This window comes from Urocitellus parryii, chromosome 7, assembly GCF_045843805.1.
Source record: "Urocitellus parryii isolate mUroPar1 chromosome 7, mUroPar1.hap1, whole genome shotgun sequence".
Lineage (NCBI taxonomy): Eukaryota > Metazoa > Chordata > Mammalia > Rodentia > Sciuridae > Urocitellus > Urocitellus parryii.
The window spans coordinates 178,452,377-178,469,800 of record NC_135537.1 but is presented as its reverse complement, the minus strand read 5'-3'; the positions used below and the strand labels follow the sequence as shown (position 1 = coordinate 178,469,800).

The 17,424-nt window shown below is 52.5% G+C and overlaps 3 protein-coding genes across 5 annotated transcripts in view; 1 reads left to right on the top strand and 2 right to left on the bottom strand.

Annotated features, from left to right (window-relative positions):
* Recql5 (RecQ like helicase 5) overlaps positions 1-17,424 on the top strand; it is a 33,513-nt gene that overhangs the window by 10,387 nt on the left and 5,702 nt on the right. For all 3 annotated transcript variants that reach the window (XM_026404750.2, XM_026404749.2, XM_026404752.2), the window contains exon 7: positions 91-170. In XM_026404750.2, the coding sequence (XP_026260535.2) occupies positions 91-170 (80 nt within the window). The remainder of the gene's footprint in view (positions 1-90; positions 171-17,424) is intronic.
* On the bottom strand, positions 3,457-3,659 carry Erln (endoregulin). The gene has a single exon (XM_026404755.1). It carries the CDS (start codon positions 3,657-3,659, stop codon positions 3,480-3,482), a length of 180 nt encoding a protein of 59 aa, XP_026260540.1. The 3' UTR covers positions 3,457-3,479.
* On the bottom strand, positions 9,769-16,277 carry Smim5 (small integral membrane protein 5). The gene is made up of 3 exons (XM_026404754.1): positions 16,153-16,277; positions 10,714-10,877; positions 9,769-10,243 (listed from the first exon to the last, which is right to left on the bottom strand). Exons 2-3 carry the CDS (start codon positions 10,838-10,840, stop codon positions 10,134-10,136), a joined length of 237 nt encoding a protein of 78 aa, XP_026260539.1. The 5' UTR covers positions 10,841-10,877; positions 16,153-16,277; the 3' UTR covers positions 9,769-10,133.

The following is a 17,424-nucleotide window of genomic DNA, read 5'->3' as shown; positions in this document are numbered from 1 at the left end:
TATTGTCCTGTAATAGTTTTCTCCCTCATTAATTTTTGTAGTGACAATGTAGTCTAACTCTGACTTTTAGTGGTCATTTTCTGTCTCCAGGAAAAGAGAGGGAACAAAGCCTCTGACAAAGCCACCCTTTTGGCTTTTGAGGCCCTGGTGACCTTCTGTGAAGAACTGGGGTAAGTGACTTATTTTATTTATGGAGCAAAATGTCAGATCATTTCCTCCCCCAGCAGCCATTATCTGACCAGCTAACATAAAACAGCCTTTTGTCCACCAAGGGACAAAGATCATTGGGTTTTGTATTGAGGACCCTTCTTCAGGACCCTTTCTCTTCTCTTCTGGAGGCCCCAGCCACTCTGGCAGTTTGAGGATTTGTTTAGCATTTTAGGTGGTCATCCACCTTTCCATTCTACTCCCTTCTAGGATGACTGACTTTATGTGGCCAGCCCCGAGCCATTGGCATTATGGTCATCACATGCCACTGAGCTGGGTCTTTTGCTTTACTCCAAGTATCCACTCTTATCTATGTCCCAAACAGAAGCATGTGACCCTCTTATCTTTTGGGCCAGGAGGCATCATGTGCTTTAGAGAAATCACCCTTTCTAATAGCCAGCCAGCCCACATGGACCCCACGTGTCTCCTTTGTCTTCATCTGTGGGGATTGGGCAGGGTGTCATGATTGTGGCTGGACACATGTAGTTGTTAGTGCCCCCTGTGAGGGACACCCCAAAGGACTCTGTATACTTGGTCTAAAAAGCTCTCAGATTTGTCTGATCTCATGGAACAGTTCTGGGAGGACAGCACACATGATTGCCTCAGATACAGATGAATAAACCAAGCTCTGGAGAGGTCACAATCATAAAGCTCAAGGTAGACAGAAGCCACTAAATTTGTGCCTCCTAATTGTCAATGGAGTGCTCATTTCATATACCTATGCCATCTTGGTTTTTGTAAGCATAGTGTCTTCTTTTTGTTAGCTTGCTTGCCTGTTTTTATAGTGCTGGGGATGAAATCCAGGGCCTTGTGCATGCTAAGCGAGTGCTGTATTACTCAAGACTAGAGTCTTGAGACAAGGTTCTGTGTAGAGGTACATAGTACCAGTGTGAAACAGATGTTTTGGGCTGTCTTCTGGAAACCAGGGAGACACTTCCTTAGGCACTGTCTTTGCATTCCCATCTCTGTCCTACTCACATGAGTTGGTGGCTCCTTCTGGAAATGACCATCTCTCATTTGGTCTCTGTGGCAGGACCACACCCAGCAAAAGTGGTAGACTGCAGTGCCAGGCCCACCCTTGCCTTTGGCCCTCGCCACCAGAACCCTTTTCTGGCACTGGTTTGGGGATTGCTAAATTCAGCCTTCTTGGGCTCCTTGAGCAGACCCCTCATTTCTGGTGAGGAATAAAAGGACCACCGAGTGTTCTTGCTAATTGTCAGAGCCCCCTCTGCTGGAGGCACCTTGGCTGGTTCTTATTTGAGGCTCTGGGGGTTAGAACCTGCCAGGCAGGGAGACGATCCTCTTTGAGGCCTCTACTTCTATTTCATCTCATTTCAAGAGCTGGGGTTTCTGAGTGTGTCAATAGGCCAGCTGGGGGCAGGGGCCCAGGCATCCATGGGCCCAGGGAGTCCAGCTGAAGGCCTCCTGGGCTTTGTGCACAGCCTTGTACTTGTGTCTTGTTTTCTGTGTGTGAGGGTTCTGGATCCCAGGGCTTTCAGGCTGGAATAAAACCCCTGGCATGTCTGTAGGACCACAGCTCTTTGAATAAAAGGGAATGTTTATTATAAAATGGGGCAGAACATGAAGAAAAAGCTCCTTTCCACCCTATATTTGCTCCTTTTCTAAGAATAATTCTGGTTTGAGGTCGAGGTGAGGCAGCTTTTCCTGCCAGCACTCCCTCAGGGCGGGCACCTGGCAGTGAGAGGATAGACCAGTGCAGTGGGTTTGCTAAGGTCAGAACATTTCTAAAAGAAAGCTGTTGTAGATGTTTGGGCATGTCGAGGTGGCACCCTGTGAGTAGCACTGGGTGGGAGGGTCTGGGACCAACAGAAAAGGGACTCAGGTCAGTTGGGAATGAGGCCAGGTTGTGGCACCCAGCAGTGTTCCTCTCATCTCTGCATGTAGCTGTTTTCTCTGGGCTGTAGCCATGGAAAAGCATTATTCATGACAGGGTTTTTTGTGTTTTAGTCTTCTGGGAACAGTTATAAGGCATGAAGCAACCTCTGGCCTCGCGGCCTCAGTACCTTGAGATAGAAGAACAGGCTCTATGTTTAGGCCTGAGCTGAACTGTCTCTTGTGGTCTCCGAGCTGGGGAGCACAGAAACCCAGTATCTTCCTGTTTATCCACTCATGTGCTCATTCACTCATGTGTTCAACCAACCAATATTGATTGATATCAGCTGTGCCAGGCATACTGGCCATGGGAATAAAATGGTGACAGAAAGAGACCCATCTCCTGCTTCTGTGGTGCTCAGTTTCCATGGGAAAGACAGGCATTTGTCAGGTAACTGATGATTCTTGCCAGATAATGGTAGTGTACACCTGCAATCCCAACTACTTGGGTGGCTGAGGCAGGAGAATCACAAGTTTGAAGCCAGCCTGGGAAACCTACTAAGATCCTGTCTCAAAATAAAATAGAAAAGGCTTAGGTTGCTCAGTGATAGAGGACTTGCCTAGTATGTCCAAGGTCCTGGGTCTAGTATCCAGTACCACAGAACAGAACAAAACAATAAAAATGTACGATTTCTGTTAAAAGGGCTCTGAAAAAAAAAAGATAAATGGTGTTTTGATAGTATATAGCAGGTACCCTACCCTAGTCCAGAGAGTCAGGAGAAATTTACCTGAGGAGTCAGGTTTAGACTGAGATCTAAAGGGTGAGGAAGCACTAGCTGAGCAAGTGTAGTGTTGGTGGTGCACACCAGTCAAGGGGGATGGCATGTGCAAGGGTCTGTGGCAGGACAGAACAGGGCTTTTTCAGGAATTGAAACTTGCTCCAAGAACCTAGGGGCATGTGCCAGATGGCTGGTCGGACAGGCAGGGCCAGACCACAGGGAGAGTTGCAGGTCCCAGTAAGGCTTTGCTGGCTTCTTCTGGTGACCACATCTAGATAGAAAATGAACTCCTACAAGTTAACAGATTTGAAAAGGAATTTTTTACTTCATTTGTTTTGTTTTGTTTTGGTTTTTGGTGTGTGTGTGTGTATATGTGTGTCCTCTTCAAGTTGCTGGCTGGGCTGGGAATCTATTGGGGGACCTTCTTATCCATTACTTCTCTCACCTGAGGACAGAGGAGAAGACCTCTGCATGACCAGTATCAGACCAACCTCCCCATCTTGCTATCTGACCAACCCTAAGGCAGACCCAGTGTTTGACTAGATTTTTTTTTTCCTGGTGAGAAAAGACGACTGGGCCCTGAGTCTGAGGGGACCACAGAGGAGTATGGGAGAAGCAGAGGAGCCCACCTCTCGTCTTCTTGGCCCCCAGGAAGTCACATCAATCCTCTTCATATTCTGTCTTCTCCAGTGGAGGGATTAAACCAAATACAACAGCAAACATGAAGAAAAACAGGACTGTGGAGATGAATAAACCAATCACTATCAGGCCCCCCAGCTCCCAGGGGTTCTCCCAAAACTCATCATGCCAGACGGTCTTCTGGATTGCCGCTTGGTCCATATAAACCTGGAAAAGAAAAGACGGAGGCTGTGAGTTTGGACCCTCAAGGTCCTGTCTCAGGTGCTACTCTCCACTCCCAACCTTCACACTAAGTAGCAGCTGCAGGGAATAGTTGGCCATGTGTGGTCACTGAAGAAATGGTGAGTCTCTGAGCTCCAAGTCTCCCGCAAGCAACAAATGGAGTTTCCCCCTTTGTAGAGAGGGCCCTGCATTCTTCCCAGAGGCTGCCCCGGAGCCTCCCGTTCTCTCCTGAATAGCTCTGATATGAGCCAGGACATTCGTTCTATCCGAGGCCTACTCAACTCAGAGCTAAAAAGCACTGCTATGCGTCCTCCCTAACTTTTCCTGCCCCAATTGCTAAACATTTGGGAGGCATTTTGAGAACAACCGCATAGGAGCCAACTGATGTGCTGTGGTGTGCTCCTATAGTCCCAGTTCTCAGGAGGCTGCAGCAGGAGGATCACTTGAGCCTATGAGTTGGAGGCCAGCCTAGCCAACAGAGTAATACCCTGTCTCAAAAAAAAAAAAAAAAAAAAAAGGACAAGGGCCAAGAAGTGGCTCAGGCTTCAGTAAAGTCCCTGGGGGCCCCTGAAAATAGGAAATCTAAATATCTTTTTGAAATGGAACCAGTGTTTGGAGAGCTGTGAGCCCTTAGCTGAAGGGAGTAGAGAGGAGAAAGGAAAGAGTCATTACCTGCTGTTGCTACTGTCTTGTGACCTATGAGGGCAAATCAAGGTTGTCCTTCAAGCCCCAGGCTTTGGGGGGCCCTGAGTGAAGAGACTGCCAGGTGACCAGAGCTTCACCCTGATTCAAGGAAGCAACTTTTTTGGGGGGAAGGCGTTAGTATTGACTAGCAGCCCTGACCAGACCTGCATTGCTGCCACCAGAACAAACAGCGGTGGGCTGGGGCTGGTTGCCTGGCAATGACCACTCCCTTTCTGCCTTTCACACTCCTCTCAGCTGCATCTTGCCTTTTGTGATGTCACTGTGGGGTACTGTGGGGTACTGTTGGGGTACTGTGGGCAGCTGTTCAGAAGTGCTCCCTGAGAGCAGTCAGACTTGGAGTGGAGTGGGGGAGGAGACTGAACCCGGGGCCTGTACCCCAGGCCACCCACCCATCTTACCTGTATAGAGCAGGGTCTTGGCTTGGTTTAGATGACCTGTCCACAGAGAGAACCTGCCCAGAGCTGGGAGCCCTGGGGCTGGGACTGCCACCCAGTCCTTATTTCCAGGAATGTGGTAAATGATTAACTGCAGCTTCTGAAGGGAGTCTGGGGCGGGGAGCACTGTGGAGGCCTCACTTCTTGATGGTGCCTGTTGCCTCTCAGGCCAGGCCTTGGCTGCTGAGTGGCTGGTTGCTACCCATTGGTGTGATCGGGAAGCTAGGAAAAGGGAACAAAGCCCAAAACCTCATGGCCACCCTTAACTGCTTTAAAAGCTAGGATGGGTGGGCCTTTTGTGACCAGCCACTGAGACAGGAAGAGTGGGGCTGGCCCTTTGAGAGCTTATCTTCCAGCCCATAGGTCCTCAACCCTGCTTGTGACAGTCACTAGGATCTCTAGAAACGCCCAGGCCCCGCACATCAGTCTTTGGGATGGCAGGGTGCTGTGTTGTTTTAAACCTCTCCCAGGTGTAGCCAGGTGGCTGACAGATGAACAAGTGCAACAAAGCCTTCTTAAACTGGGGCTGGGGATGTGGCTCAAGTGGTAGCACGCTCGCCTGGCATGCGTGCAGCCCAGGTTCGATCCTCAGCACCACATACAAAGATGTTGTTTCCACCGGAAACTAAAAAATAAATATTAAAAAATTCTAAAAAAAAAAAAAAAAAAAAAAAGCCTTCTTAACTGTCGTGAGCTGCGTGGACCTGGCCTGCCTGAAGCTTTCCACTTCCTTGTGGAGAACTTGCTGACTCATGTCCCTGGCATGTGGAGCGCACAGCCAGCAGGCTGGTCTCTGGCACACCCTGGTACTTCAGCTCCACCAGTCAAGCCAGGGTCTTATCAAGAGTCAGTTGTTTGTCCCCAGACTGGTTTGTGGCAGTTGAACTTGTTGTTATAGTTACATAATCGAATGTAACATAAGCAAATGAAGCAACAATGATAACTAATATACCAGTTTTTAAAAATTTTATTCATTATTGGGTGGGGGGTACTGGGGATTGAACTCAGGGGCATTTTACCTTTGAGCTTCCCCAGCCCTTTTCTATTTTTATTTTGAGACAGGGTCTTGCTAAGTTGCCCAGGATGGCATCAAACTTGCCATTCTCCTGCCTCAACCTCCTTAATAGCTGGGATTTCACACCCACCTAAAAGTCTAGTTTTGTAGATGGGACACAGGCACAGAGAAGTTCAGTAACTTACTCAAGGTCATACAATTAGTAACTATGGTTTAGATGACCTGTCCACAGAAAGAACCTGCCCAGAGCTGGGAGCCCTGGGGCTGGGACTGCCAGCTAGTTATAGTTGTGAACTAGCTGTACAGAATCTGAGCTCTGAGATACTACATTGTGCCTCAGAGTAAGTAGAGAAAGAAGTTATTTCTACAGGTACCTGCGTGACCCCTTGGAATCACTGGGATTATATTCCTGTCAAAAAAGATGCAGACATGATAACTAAATAGGAACATTATAAAAATTCAGTGGACTTTCACACTCAGATTCCTTTGCAAAGCCTAAGTTCTTGTTCTACTCCAAACTGTGTGTGTGTGTGTGTGTGTGTGTGTGTGTGTGTGTTTGTGTGTGGGGGGGGTGTTGCTAGGGCTGGAACCCAGGGCCTTGTGCATACTGAGCAAGTGCTTTACCACTGAGCTGCATCCCCAGCCCATCTTGGCCTGCTGTAATTAAATCAAAACTACAAAATAGATACCACAAGAACTCTAGTCAGCCAGCCTACATTTAGAGAAAAGACCCTCGCCCTACCCCAGAAAGATTAGCCAGGAAATGTGTGGGCTTTCTCAATTTAAAATGAGATGTGTAGGTGCTGGGACTGTGGCTCAGTGGTAGTGCACTTGCCTGGCATGTGTGAGGCACTGGGTTTGATTCTCAGCACCACATATAAATAAAACAAACGTCTATCAACAACTAAAAAATAAAACCAAAAAAATTTAAAAAGATGAGACGTGTAGACAATGTGTCATACACATGAAAGGTGCGTGGACTGACTGACTCAGCTAACTGCTGTCCACAGGTGCATAATTCTTCTGGCATGTTGATGTGAAGAGCATGAGCTGATGGGGAGGAGAGAGGGTGCTGAAGCTCAGTTGCTCGGCCTGCTCTCCTGTGAGGAAGCAGTGCATAAATTAAGACACAAAGACTGGAGACAGAGCTAGGGTCAGTGTTGTGTGGCACGGAGCAGGAGAGCGAGGGAATGTTTTTAAGGATGAAATTCATCTGTCCTCAGTTGTGCTCTGAAATTTGTATTACAGTTTGTGTTCCTCATTTGTTCCATAACAAAGATTTTTATTGTAGATTGCTTTAAAGTGTTAATAATTGAGCAGATAATAATTTTTGTGCTCTCCCAAATTTTGCTAACCAGAGTCTTGCCCAATAGGTTTTGTAGTTGTAATGAGGTATAATACGCCCACAGCACAGTGCACAGATCTTTGGTGTGGAGCGCAGCCTTTCTGAGGAACCGAGAGCAGACGCTGGTGGAGCAGAGGCCACAGTGGGGTGGCATGAGGAGGCTGGTGAGATCACTGTGGAAACTGCACAGGCCTCTGTGCAGTGGCCCTGGCAAGCACTGCTGGTGGCTTGGTCCAGTGTGGCATGGAACAGTGACAGGTGGTGACCAGAGTCAGTCAGATGTTCTCTAGGCCTGAGGCAACCTGATGGCCTTCCCTTATATGTAGCCATCTTCAGGCAGCCCGAGTCTGAAGTGTCTTTGTGTTTATTTTTCCCACAATGGGGGTGTAGCTGTCTCCTCTCCAAGCCCCCTTCCCCAGGAACGCCCTGTGCTAGGAGCTGTGTGTCCCGGAGTTGGGCTGGAGCAGCTTTGTTTACCTGAGTGGGCTGGGAGCCTGCGTGGCATTTGGCCCAGCAGAGCTTGGGGGGCTCAGTGTTCACCAGGGAGCAGGAGGAGCACGTCTTCTGCAGGCAGGGACAGCCTCATATTTGGACCCAGCAGTTTTGTACTGCCTGCCATGGGACAGGAGGGTGCACATAGACTTGCCAGACACCTGTATGTGCCCTGGTTGTTCACGGCGCCTGACTCCCAGCAGCTGGGCTGGGAACTGGAGGCTTTCCTAGCAGAGTCTCAGCCTCAGCCACTCTTTAGGAGGGCCATTCTTGATGCCAATGAAACCTTGCTTTCTGGAGGAATCGGGCAAGCACTGGTCTGCTTCCCAACCAAGTGCTCCCAGGACCCTCCAACCAGCAGTGCTAGGAGTGAAAAATGCAGGGTTCCCCCTCTCTCCCACCATCCCGAGGTTGTTCTTCTGACACCTGGTTGAGCTCCACCCCAGCTCTTCCCCGTTGGGTTCCTCCAACTCATGTGAAGGTCATTTTGAGACAGTTTGGGTGTGGGTGTTTGGGCAGTAGGGTTCTTATTATCCTCACTGGAGGATAATAAGAATCTTATCTGTCCTACATCCGGGAGGCCTCAGAGCCCTGGGTGTGGTGAGCAGGAGCTCTGGAGCCAGACAGACTGGACCCAGAGGCTGGCTCAGCCACTTTCCAGCTGGTTGAGCTTGGACATCTAGTGTCACTGAGGCTCAACCTACTCACCTATAAATGGGGATAATAATGGTATCTAAGGCATTAAAGTATTGTGATGATTAAATGAATTGATCTGCATTGAAATGCTTAGACAGCTCCTGGGCGTGGACTAGCCCTCAGTGGATTCCAGCTCTTCATTGTCACTGACCTCAGTGTTGCCGTTGTTCTTTAGAATCCCTTACTTTGGACACTACTAGGGACAGGTGGATTCTTGGGTTTCTTTTCTTTTGGATGGAAACCCTTCCTCCCCAGGCCTTTGACTCAAACCTGCCAGGTGAGTCCTGGAGACCAGAAAGTGGAGCCAGCTAGTGAGAGCTGCTTCTGCCCTGCCTGCCCCCACCTGTGTGGCCTAGATTGCCAGCTAGAGATGACAGGGTTGGCATCCCCTCTCCATGACAGGGCTCTGCTCTCAGGCACCTGGGGAGTGTGCTGCACAGACCAGATGATGGAAGGGTCCAGGAAATTGCAGACCCCTTTATGGCTTCAGAGGGCTGGTGGGGAGGTGCTGTCAGATGCTCTGGTCCAGCCCCGTTGGCATGTGGGGAGACACATCTATGTGCCTTCTCTCCCCCATTTCTGGGTTTGTAGCTCTACCTCTCAAAGAGAAAGTTAACTGGAGGGAGGCAGAAAGGGACATTGCCTTTTAGCAGATCCATTCTTTAAAATGGGTCCATGTTGCTGTGGATTGGTCCCTTGTCTAGAGGGGAGAATAAGTCAGTTCGTATTTATGGAGCTCTTAGAACTATGCTCAGCTGTGCTAAGTGCTAGACGGAGGTCATTTTTGTTTATTCTCATGGTGCACCACAGGAAGCAGGTGCCAGGATGAGCCCATTTCTTCACCAGGGAGGAGACAGGCTCAGAGGCTGAGTCACATAGCCAGTGAGTGGCAGGTGAGGTGTGAGCCCACAAATGGGGAAGTAGTTGTAGAGAAAACTAGGGACCTGACCTCTTTTCTTGGAGCTCAGAAGTTTAGGGATCCAGGGGTTTAAGCCTGATAGTGTGGGGTGTCCAGGCAGAAGTTATAGACAGTGGAAAATGTTAAGTGGCCTTCCCGGGCCTAGCACAGTTTGGGTATCCATCAGCCACTGCTTGTTAACTGTTGGGTGACAGGAATGTTGCTGTGTCCCTCCACTGGTTTCTTGGCTGTGGAGGGGGACTCCTCCCTGTGTGATTTTCCAGTTTTCATGGGCTTAGGGAGAGCAGTGGCCTGGAAAGAATAATGGCTGGCCACACCCCTAGAATTCCAGCTCTGCCCTCCTGATGCACAGAGTGCAGCCAACCTCAGAAATATATAACCAAAAAGCTTTTACTTGGAAATAAACAGGCAAATACCAGGCTAGAATACTGACATGTTCCCCTTGGTTGGGATCCAGTAGCTATTGCACAAAGTCCCTCTGATTGGCTTGTTCCTCTTTGGCATGGATCAGTGGAGCCCCAAGGGCCAGCTCCCCACAGATGTGGGCTGGTCCCCATCAAAGTATGGGGACTCCTGTGTCCTTGTTAAAAAGTGAAGGTCAGCAGAAGACCCAGGTGGTGTCCTCAGTCTTTGAGCAGTGGACTCCTCCCCAACACCCAGTGTCCACTAGCAGGTGGAGTTTTGTGCGTGTCCCAGCCCTTGTTTCCTTGGTGAGGCTCCAGGTGTCAGCGTCCTGGCATCAGGACAGGGCCAGAACTGGGGCTGGGAGGTCCTTGTCTGGAGGCGCGAGGGCCACAGGGCCAGGTTGACAGCCTCTCCAGCTTCTCCTTCCATGTCTTGCTGTCCCTCAGTGGGGGCTCATGGGCCGCACCTGGACCTTCCTGCCTCTGCGCTCAGGGCAGCAGCAGTGAGTGCAGCAGCAGCTGCAGGCTATCAGCAGCAGCAGCAGAACAGTGGCTGCAGGATGGGAGAGTGGGCCTGAGAAGGTGGGGAAGGCAAGGGTGCCCACCCTCTTTCCAGAGGAGCCCTCGGACCCATGCTAGGGCTTCCCCAGGTCTCGTTTAGTAGTCTGAAAGACCTGAGGGTCTGACGGAGGATGTTGACCGTCCCCTTGCTGGCCCCGAGCCTTGACCTCCTTCCCGGTGTCTCTTCCACCACCGAAGCTTGGCTCCCTTCATCTCTGGGTTGAAACCTGACAGTGCCCCTGGGCCCCGTTCCCAGTACTACCCAGCATTGCCCATCACTTGGGCAATGTCAGAGGATATGGGGAAATCCCTTGGTTTCCCACAAGGGGCAACTGCTTTTCCTCCTTATCTGGGGACAGTCTCCACCCCCACCAGCTCTCTAGCTAGCACCATGCTCTGGTCTCTCCCAGATGCCAGGAGGAGCCATGGGGTGCTAAGGAGACTGTGAGTGCCCACACTTGCCTGTAAAGAGGACGAGGATGGAGAAGGCCACAAGCTCCACGGGCTCGGCCTGGGGCAGCCCTCGCAGCTTCTTCAACAGTCTCTCACCCACAGAGTGCATCTCCTGCACAAAGCCAGGGGCTGCCATGCTGCACCAGCTCCTGCTGGGGTTCCTGCGGGCTGCGCTGAGGCAGAAAGAGTGTGCCTGGAGTCTCCGCGGGGCTGGCCGCACACTGAGGCAGCACCAGCAAACCACCCTCTCCCCTGCTGCAGCCCGCAGAACAAGTTTGTCAGGTCTTACTCCTGTGCCCCTGGTGGCTTCTGAGGGAAGCCGGGAGTTAGTGGGGCCCACTCAGTGGCCACCCTCAGCCCTAACCTGGCTGGCCCAGCTCTGGATCAGGGACACTGGGGATGAGTAACATAAAGAGCCTGCTTTTGGGGGCTGCCAGCCAAGGCCTGAGTTGGTGAAGGTTTCTATCCGCAAGGTGGAGCAACTTTGCTGTACATTCCTTTGCCTTGAGACACTACAACTAGGCTTGGCCAGGATGCTTTGGCTGGCACAGCTCCCCTATCAGTCCCTGGGTCTTTGGGACTTGGGTACCTTCTCCAGTGCCCTTGGCTGGGGAGATGGACCTTGGGAGTCCAGCCTATGTTTGCCTTTCATCACATGCCCGGCAGGAGGACGTGTTCATGGGGGTTCTGGCTGGGATCAGTGGTAGTGAACACTTCGGAGAGGAGGTTTGGGGGATATAAAACTTGAGTCCCCTGGGAACCCCCCACTCCCAGCAGCCAGAGTTTTTTGCTGATACATTGTTCTAATGTGAGGGGAAGAGATTGCACTGTCTGCTCCCGTTTTTGCCAGGGGAAGGGTCCTCTCTGAATGGGATCAGGACTTCCCTCCCCTGTTGGTTTGGATCTGTTCTGGCCTGACCAGAGAGGCCTGTCCATCACCCCCACCTCAGAGCTTCTTCCTGTCCAGGGTGCCCAAGAGGCCCAAAGGAGTTTCCAGGTTCAGTCTGTTAGTTGAGGCCTGTTGTGCATCAGGGATTCTTTCCCCTTCTACCTCTCCTGTGGGCACAAGGGAGCCAGAGCCTTTTTAGAGAAGGACCAGGGACAACCTTTGCCAGCCAGCCTGAACCGGTTCACCAAGACAGTTGCTTTAATCCTGGGCCTGATGTGGTAGATCAGGTGGCCAGGGGATTGTGATGTACTGATTGGCTCTACTGATTGCCACCCTGCTCCTGGTCTCAACCCAACAGGCAGCACCCGTGCTGTGTTTCTCCCAGCTACAGGGCTGCTCACTCCCAGCACTGCTGCCTGGAGGCAGGGTTAGAACCGTGGGCCATCTGACCTGGTGCTCCATCTGCATTTGGCCTGCTGCCCTCCTGTTGAGCACCTGATGGCAAGGACTCTCCTGCTGGAGCAGCCCACCTGCTCACAGAAGGTCAGACCCCTGCCCTCCTCCAGGGAGTCCCTCTTCCCCTGCACAGTCCATCAGGAACTTGATGGCAGCTGGTGTGAATTTCCCTTCCCCGCAGTAACTGATCTAGTTTTTCCAGCTGACCCTCTTAGAACAGTGTTTCAATCATCCCACCTCCCCTCTTGCTCTGTGTCGTGGGTAGGTCACTTCATCTCTGCATTGACACAGAGATAAGATGCCCACCTTTCCAGCTACTTGGGCCCTGGCCATCCAGCCATACATGGTGGATATGAACACCCTCGGGGTGGGGCCTGGCCATTGCAAGGGGAGTTGAGGCAGCTGCAGGTCTCCTGGCTTAGGAGCTGTCCCCCATGCACTGCCGATTAGCCCTCCCCAGATATGCCTTTCAGGACTGTCTGTCCTTTACTCTGGGATGTTTCTGGTGTGTCTGGAAGCTGGACAAGGGGACTTGTTGTTTAGTGACAGTGGGGGTAGCAGGCATATGATGGCTCCCTGGAAAAGTGACTTCCTGTCAGAAGTGTGAGGTTCTCTGGCTTACATCCCCTGACTTCTCTCACGCCTTACCTCAGGGCTAGCACATTTCTGCAAAGGAGATCAGACCCCAGTTTGCACAGTAAGAAGCTGCACAGAATCCTGGGATACTGCTAGTCACCCACTCCTACCTCTTTGCTTTTATATATGGGTAACCTGAGAGCTATGTGACTTCTCTGCGGTCACTACTGGACAGGCTCCTCCTGCCCTGTGCCCTGTCAGTGAGGGCCCATCTCAGGCTTTGAGCAGAAAGCTAGGCCAGTGCAGCAGCCGTCCAGTGAGGACACTGCCCACGACTGGCAGCCCCTGGGCTTTGCACGGTCAGCCCTGCTCTTGTGGGCCTGAAGCTCTAACTTCACCACCATGTCACCTTCAGACTGAGGCATACCAGGCTTCTTGAGAGCACACATACTACTTGTCTCCAAAAGGACAGATCTTAAGTGCCCTGCTGACTTGAGCATAGTACCATTCCCTCTGGTCAGACCAAATGAGGCCCTTCTCTGACCAAGTGGGACAGGCTTGCACAGGATGGGGTCCCCGCCCGTTCTGGGACCTTCGTGCCATTACCACTCCTCAGGTTTCCAGGCATCTCATCCTTAAAGGAATAATTTGCTCATGGCGCAGAAGTGGTCCTGCTTCCCTCCCCTCCGGCTTCATCTATACTTGGTTTGGCTTTTCAGCCTGATTGGCACTTTGCCCACATGGACTAATGTAGCCCAGTGGAGCCACTCCTTAAAAGAGGAAGTGGGCAGGAGGTGGGTGGGTAGGGAGAGCTTTCTCTCTTTTATGCCACACCCAAAGACCCAGGGAGAGGTTGTGGCGGAAGGGAGAGATGGCTGTTAGTGAGAAGTGGTGTGGGGACTCCGGGTCCATCTGAGAGTCAGAACGCAGGGCAGGGAAGGGACAGAGAGGCCGAAGCTTCCCTGCAGGGAAGACAGGGTTTGTTGATCAGACCTTGGGCTACAAGGTGGTGTCCTCCAGGGCTTGTGAAGTTGGAAGCTGCAGACTCATGCCTAGAGGGCCTGGTCTCCACTCTGGAAGAGGTCGGTCCACACCAGCGGTGGGCCACGCATGTGGATGGCTTGCCAACTGGGAGCTGAATTAGCCAGCTGGACTTGGCCATCCTCACTCAGCAAACTGACCCAGGGTTGCCCACAGGATTCCATCTGCACTGTGCACAGAAGTGGGGCTGTTGGGCATGGTTGTTCTCCTCTAAGAACCTGGGGTCCTCTTTGGGTGGCTGTTGGTATTTGTCCATTCAAGCTTAGCCCTATGACTGAGCAGAACAGGCCCACCAGGAAAGAGGCAGGAGAGTGGGGGGCAAGCTGAAGGGTCTTGTTCTTAAAAAAGGAAAGAGGCACATTCCAGCGGGTCCCCGGCGTCTTCCCAGCGGGCTATTTAAAGCAAGACCAACAGAGTGCCTGAAGCCTGGTGCCCAATATAACCAGCAGCCGTCAGGTGACCCTGTGGCATGTGTCCCAGCCATTATCTTGGAGGGAGCTGCATGTGTTCCCAGCTGTGGCCAGGGGAATGTGGGAGCCCTGGGACTAGCCCCTCTTGCCGCTTTACCTTCCCAGGTTTGGGGGAAGAAGGCAGGGAGGCCAAGTGGAGTTGAGAATTATGTATTTTCTTAGTCTTTCTATCTCAGACTCACCAAACTTTTTTAACTGTACTTCCTGCCTGAGAACCAGAGGAACTAGAGCCTCTCCCACCCCCAAGCTTGTTAGTGCCTCAGTCCTGACAGCCTGCAGGACAGAGAGGGAGGCTGGCAATGCTGGAGGGACTTGACAACAGCCTTTGTGTGGCATCTCCTGGCAGAGAGAGCCTTGCCATGGAACAGACTGGCATCCTGCAGGCCAGACAGCTGCCACTTGGAACCAGGGCTTGTCTGTTTCCTCCTCAGAAAACTGATAGTCCAACTCCAGGCTGCCCCATGGAGGAGAGGCAGTGTGTGCATACCTGATAAGCACAGTGTGCTCCATGGCTCAGGGCCCCGAGGACCTTCTTGCTCAGCCCCCGTTGTTTTGTCATGGTGGGCTTCAGCCACCCTTGCCCTGTGGGGCATTATCTTGTTTGAGAAATGGTTCCAGTGAGAAATAACCAACAGTTGTGGGAGATTTGTAGGGTCCAGAGGCCAGCAGAGTGGAGACACCTGGTGTGCACCGTGCTGGACATTCAGCCCTGATTCTGACTTGAAATAGAACATAGGCACTAGAACCTTTGGCAGTTTCATTGCCCCAACCCCATAGCTTCCCAGGACAGGAGGTGGACTTCCTGCCATCCACTTTCTGTCCCTGCTTGGACTGCTAGAAGGACCTCATCCACCTGTGTCCAGTGGATGTAGGGCACCTGCCTGTTGGGGTGTCTTAGAGATAAGACACCTCACCATTGTGCCCTTCCCTTCCCTGACCTGATGCCTCAGGTACACCCTGGCCTCCATCCAGTCCCCTCCCTTTGCCACATGCTTCCAGTCTCCAAGCTAGGCAAAGCCCGTGGCCTCTCCTAAGCCCAGGACACTTGGCCTGATCTTTGCTTTCCACTTTTCCCTGGATTGTTTTTCTTTCTTGCTAGATGCCAACTTGTTTGCTTTGGGAAGAACCATCTAGGGGTGTGGGAGACTTTAACTCTGATGTGAGGACAGGGAGGCAGGAGGGGTAAGTAGCCTCTACTTGTGGAGCCCTTCCCAGGAAGTGCCTGAAGAACCAGATATCTGTCTCAGGGTCACAGCATCTCTGTGGTGCCACAGAGATCTGAATACCTATGGTCCCTCCCCAGCCTCACATCTTTCATAACCATCTCCCAGCCCAATGCTGAGTTTAGAATCGGGTGTACATGGCCGTGGTTCAGTGTTCAGAACTCATTGCCAGAGGGAGATCTGGGGGCTCCTGGGGATCTAAGTGGGCCCAGGGACACTTCCTTGGGCCAAGCCCTAGGTGGGAACATCTGATATTGAGTGGGCCAAACCTCCAAAAGAGATGGCAGCTGCTGTTCTTGTCCAGGACACAGGTGGGCAGAGCTGCTTGAGGTCCTGCTGCATCCCCGGGGGGCTGTGAACTGGCTGGACATACCCTGCCCTGTGCCTCCTCCACTAGGGGAACCCAGGAGGGGAGGACTCGGGCCTAATCCTGGGGAAAACGGGAGCTCAGCGGGCATGCGTGGCGGGGCAGCCAAATCCCTCTCCAGAGCCCACTGAATAGAAAAAGCTTAAACTGACTTGCAGAGTCAGCAGCCTGGGCCCTCTGCTGCACAGCAGGCGGCAGGGCAGTGCTTGGGGCAGAGTCCCCCACCCTCCCCTCACGAAGGTCCCAGGGGAAGGGAGAGCTCAGGTGCACAGGAGACGTCGGATTTCCCTGTGAGGAGGTGACTAGACGCGTTCCAAGACTTTCCTCTCCCTGTTTGTGGTAGATGTGGCCCCCATCCCAGTGCAGGAGACCCTGGCTGTTCCCTTGTCTTCCTTTCCCCCCTTCTCTGTGGCCAGCACGACTTACCTGGAACGTAGCTGTTGGGGAGGCAAGAAAGGGTGCCCGGATCAGGGTGTCTGCGTGCCTCCCCTCGGGCCCCTGGCCACCACCTCGTATCTCTTTCGTGCACACCGTTTCCCTGGCCCGCCGCAGCTCCCCTGGGCACTCCTCAGCACGAGCTCCTGGAGCCTGGAGCTCCTCCTTGAGGCTGACAGCCAGCTGCTGTCCGACAGCCTGGGCTTTTTTGTTGTTGGTTGTCCTGGAGATGTAAGTGTCAAATTACCGTCGACAGGGGGAGCCAGAGGGAACCCTCTCTGGAGCTTGTCCTGCAACTTCTACCCAGTGGCTTTCCTTGCGGGGGAAGTGGGCTTTGGGATCCTCCTCCTCCTCCCCTTCTCTCCCCTCCCTCTAGCCAGTGGGCTGGGCCTGGTTGGCTGATGACAGGTGCTGGGCTCTAGTTCTGAGTAGATGACCCAGGGGCTCATCCTCTGCCCTCAGGGAAAGAGGGTGGAGCAGTTTTCCCTGCCCTTGGGCTCCCCACTGCCGCCCTCAGGAGTGTTTTTCAGGCCTGTGTCCCCAACTCCCACAATTTGTACCTTGAGCCACTGTTCCTCCCTTTGGCCTCTCTGAGGAAAGAAAGTAAATAGTGAGGGACTGCTGGGCTACCCCAGCAAACAGGCAGGCGTTGCCAGCAGGCCACCCAACACCCAGAGGTGTCTTGGGAAGTCTTAGGGAATCCTGGTGTCCTGGGAGTGGTCTGCTTGCCCTGTGAGGGACATTGAACTCTTCTTAAGAGGAAGGACACTGCCGATTTCTTTCTGCTTAGCTTTCCCCCGCGGACTCCTGGCCCAGCTGTCAGGGATTGGCTCCAGAGCCCAGTGGCTGGGGCCCTCTGACATTTGGCTGGTTGTGCCACCCAGCAGACCAGTCTCCTGGGAGAGAAACTGACCCTAGCCCCGCAGTCAATGGAGCTCTTTGAATCTGAACACAAAACCCCAGTGAGTCAGGGCTTGGGGGGTAGGGAGGAGGCAAACCGCTGTGGCCACACCACTTGAATGCCTGAGCCTCCCAGAGACAGACAGGCAGTCACTGTATAGACAAGGGGACTCAAGTGGAGGTAATATGTGTCATATTCATCCAGGGCTGGCAGGAGTGGGCATGAGAGCGCCCTCTGGTGGCTACCTCTGCTGTCTGGCTGTTCCTATTTACCTTCAGAGCTGTGTCCTCTTGGCTAGAGGGTGACCTGACCCTACTGCTTTGGGGGCTAGTCACATTCAGCTTTTGTTCCTTGAGACTGCT

Coding starts and splice junctions, on each gene's coding strand:
- Erln (XM_026404755.1), bottom strand. CDS start 3,659: ATGGACCAAGCGGCAATCCAGAAGACCGTCTGGCATGATGAGTTTTGG.
- Smim5 (XM_026404754.1), bottom strand. CDS start 10,840: ATGGCAGCCCCTGGCTTTGTGCAGGAGATGCACTCTGTGGGTGAGAGA. Junction 10,244..10,713: donor CATCCTCGTCCTCTTTACAG/GCAAGTGTGGGC, acceptor CCCATCCTGCAG/CCACTGTTCTGCTGCTGCTG.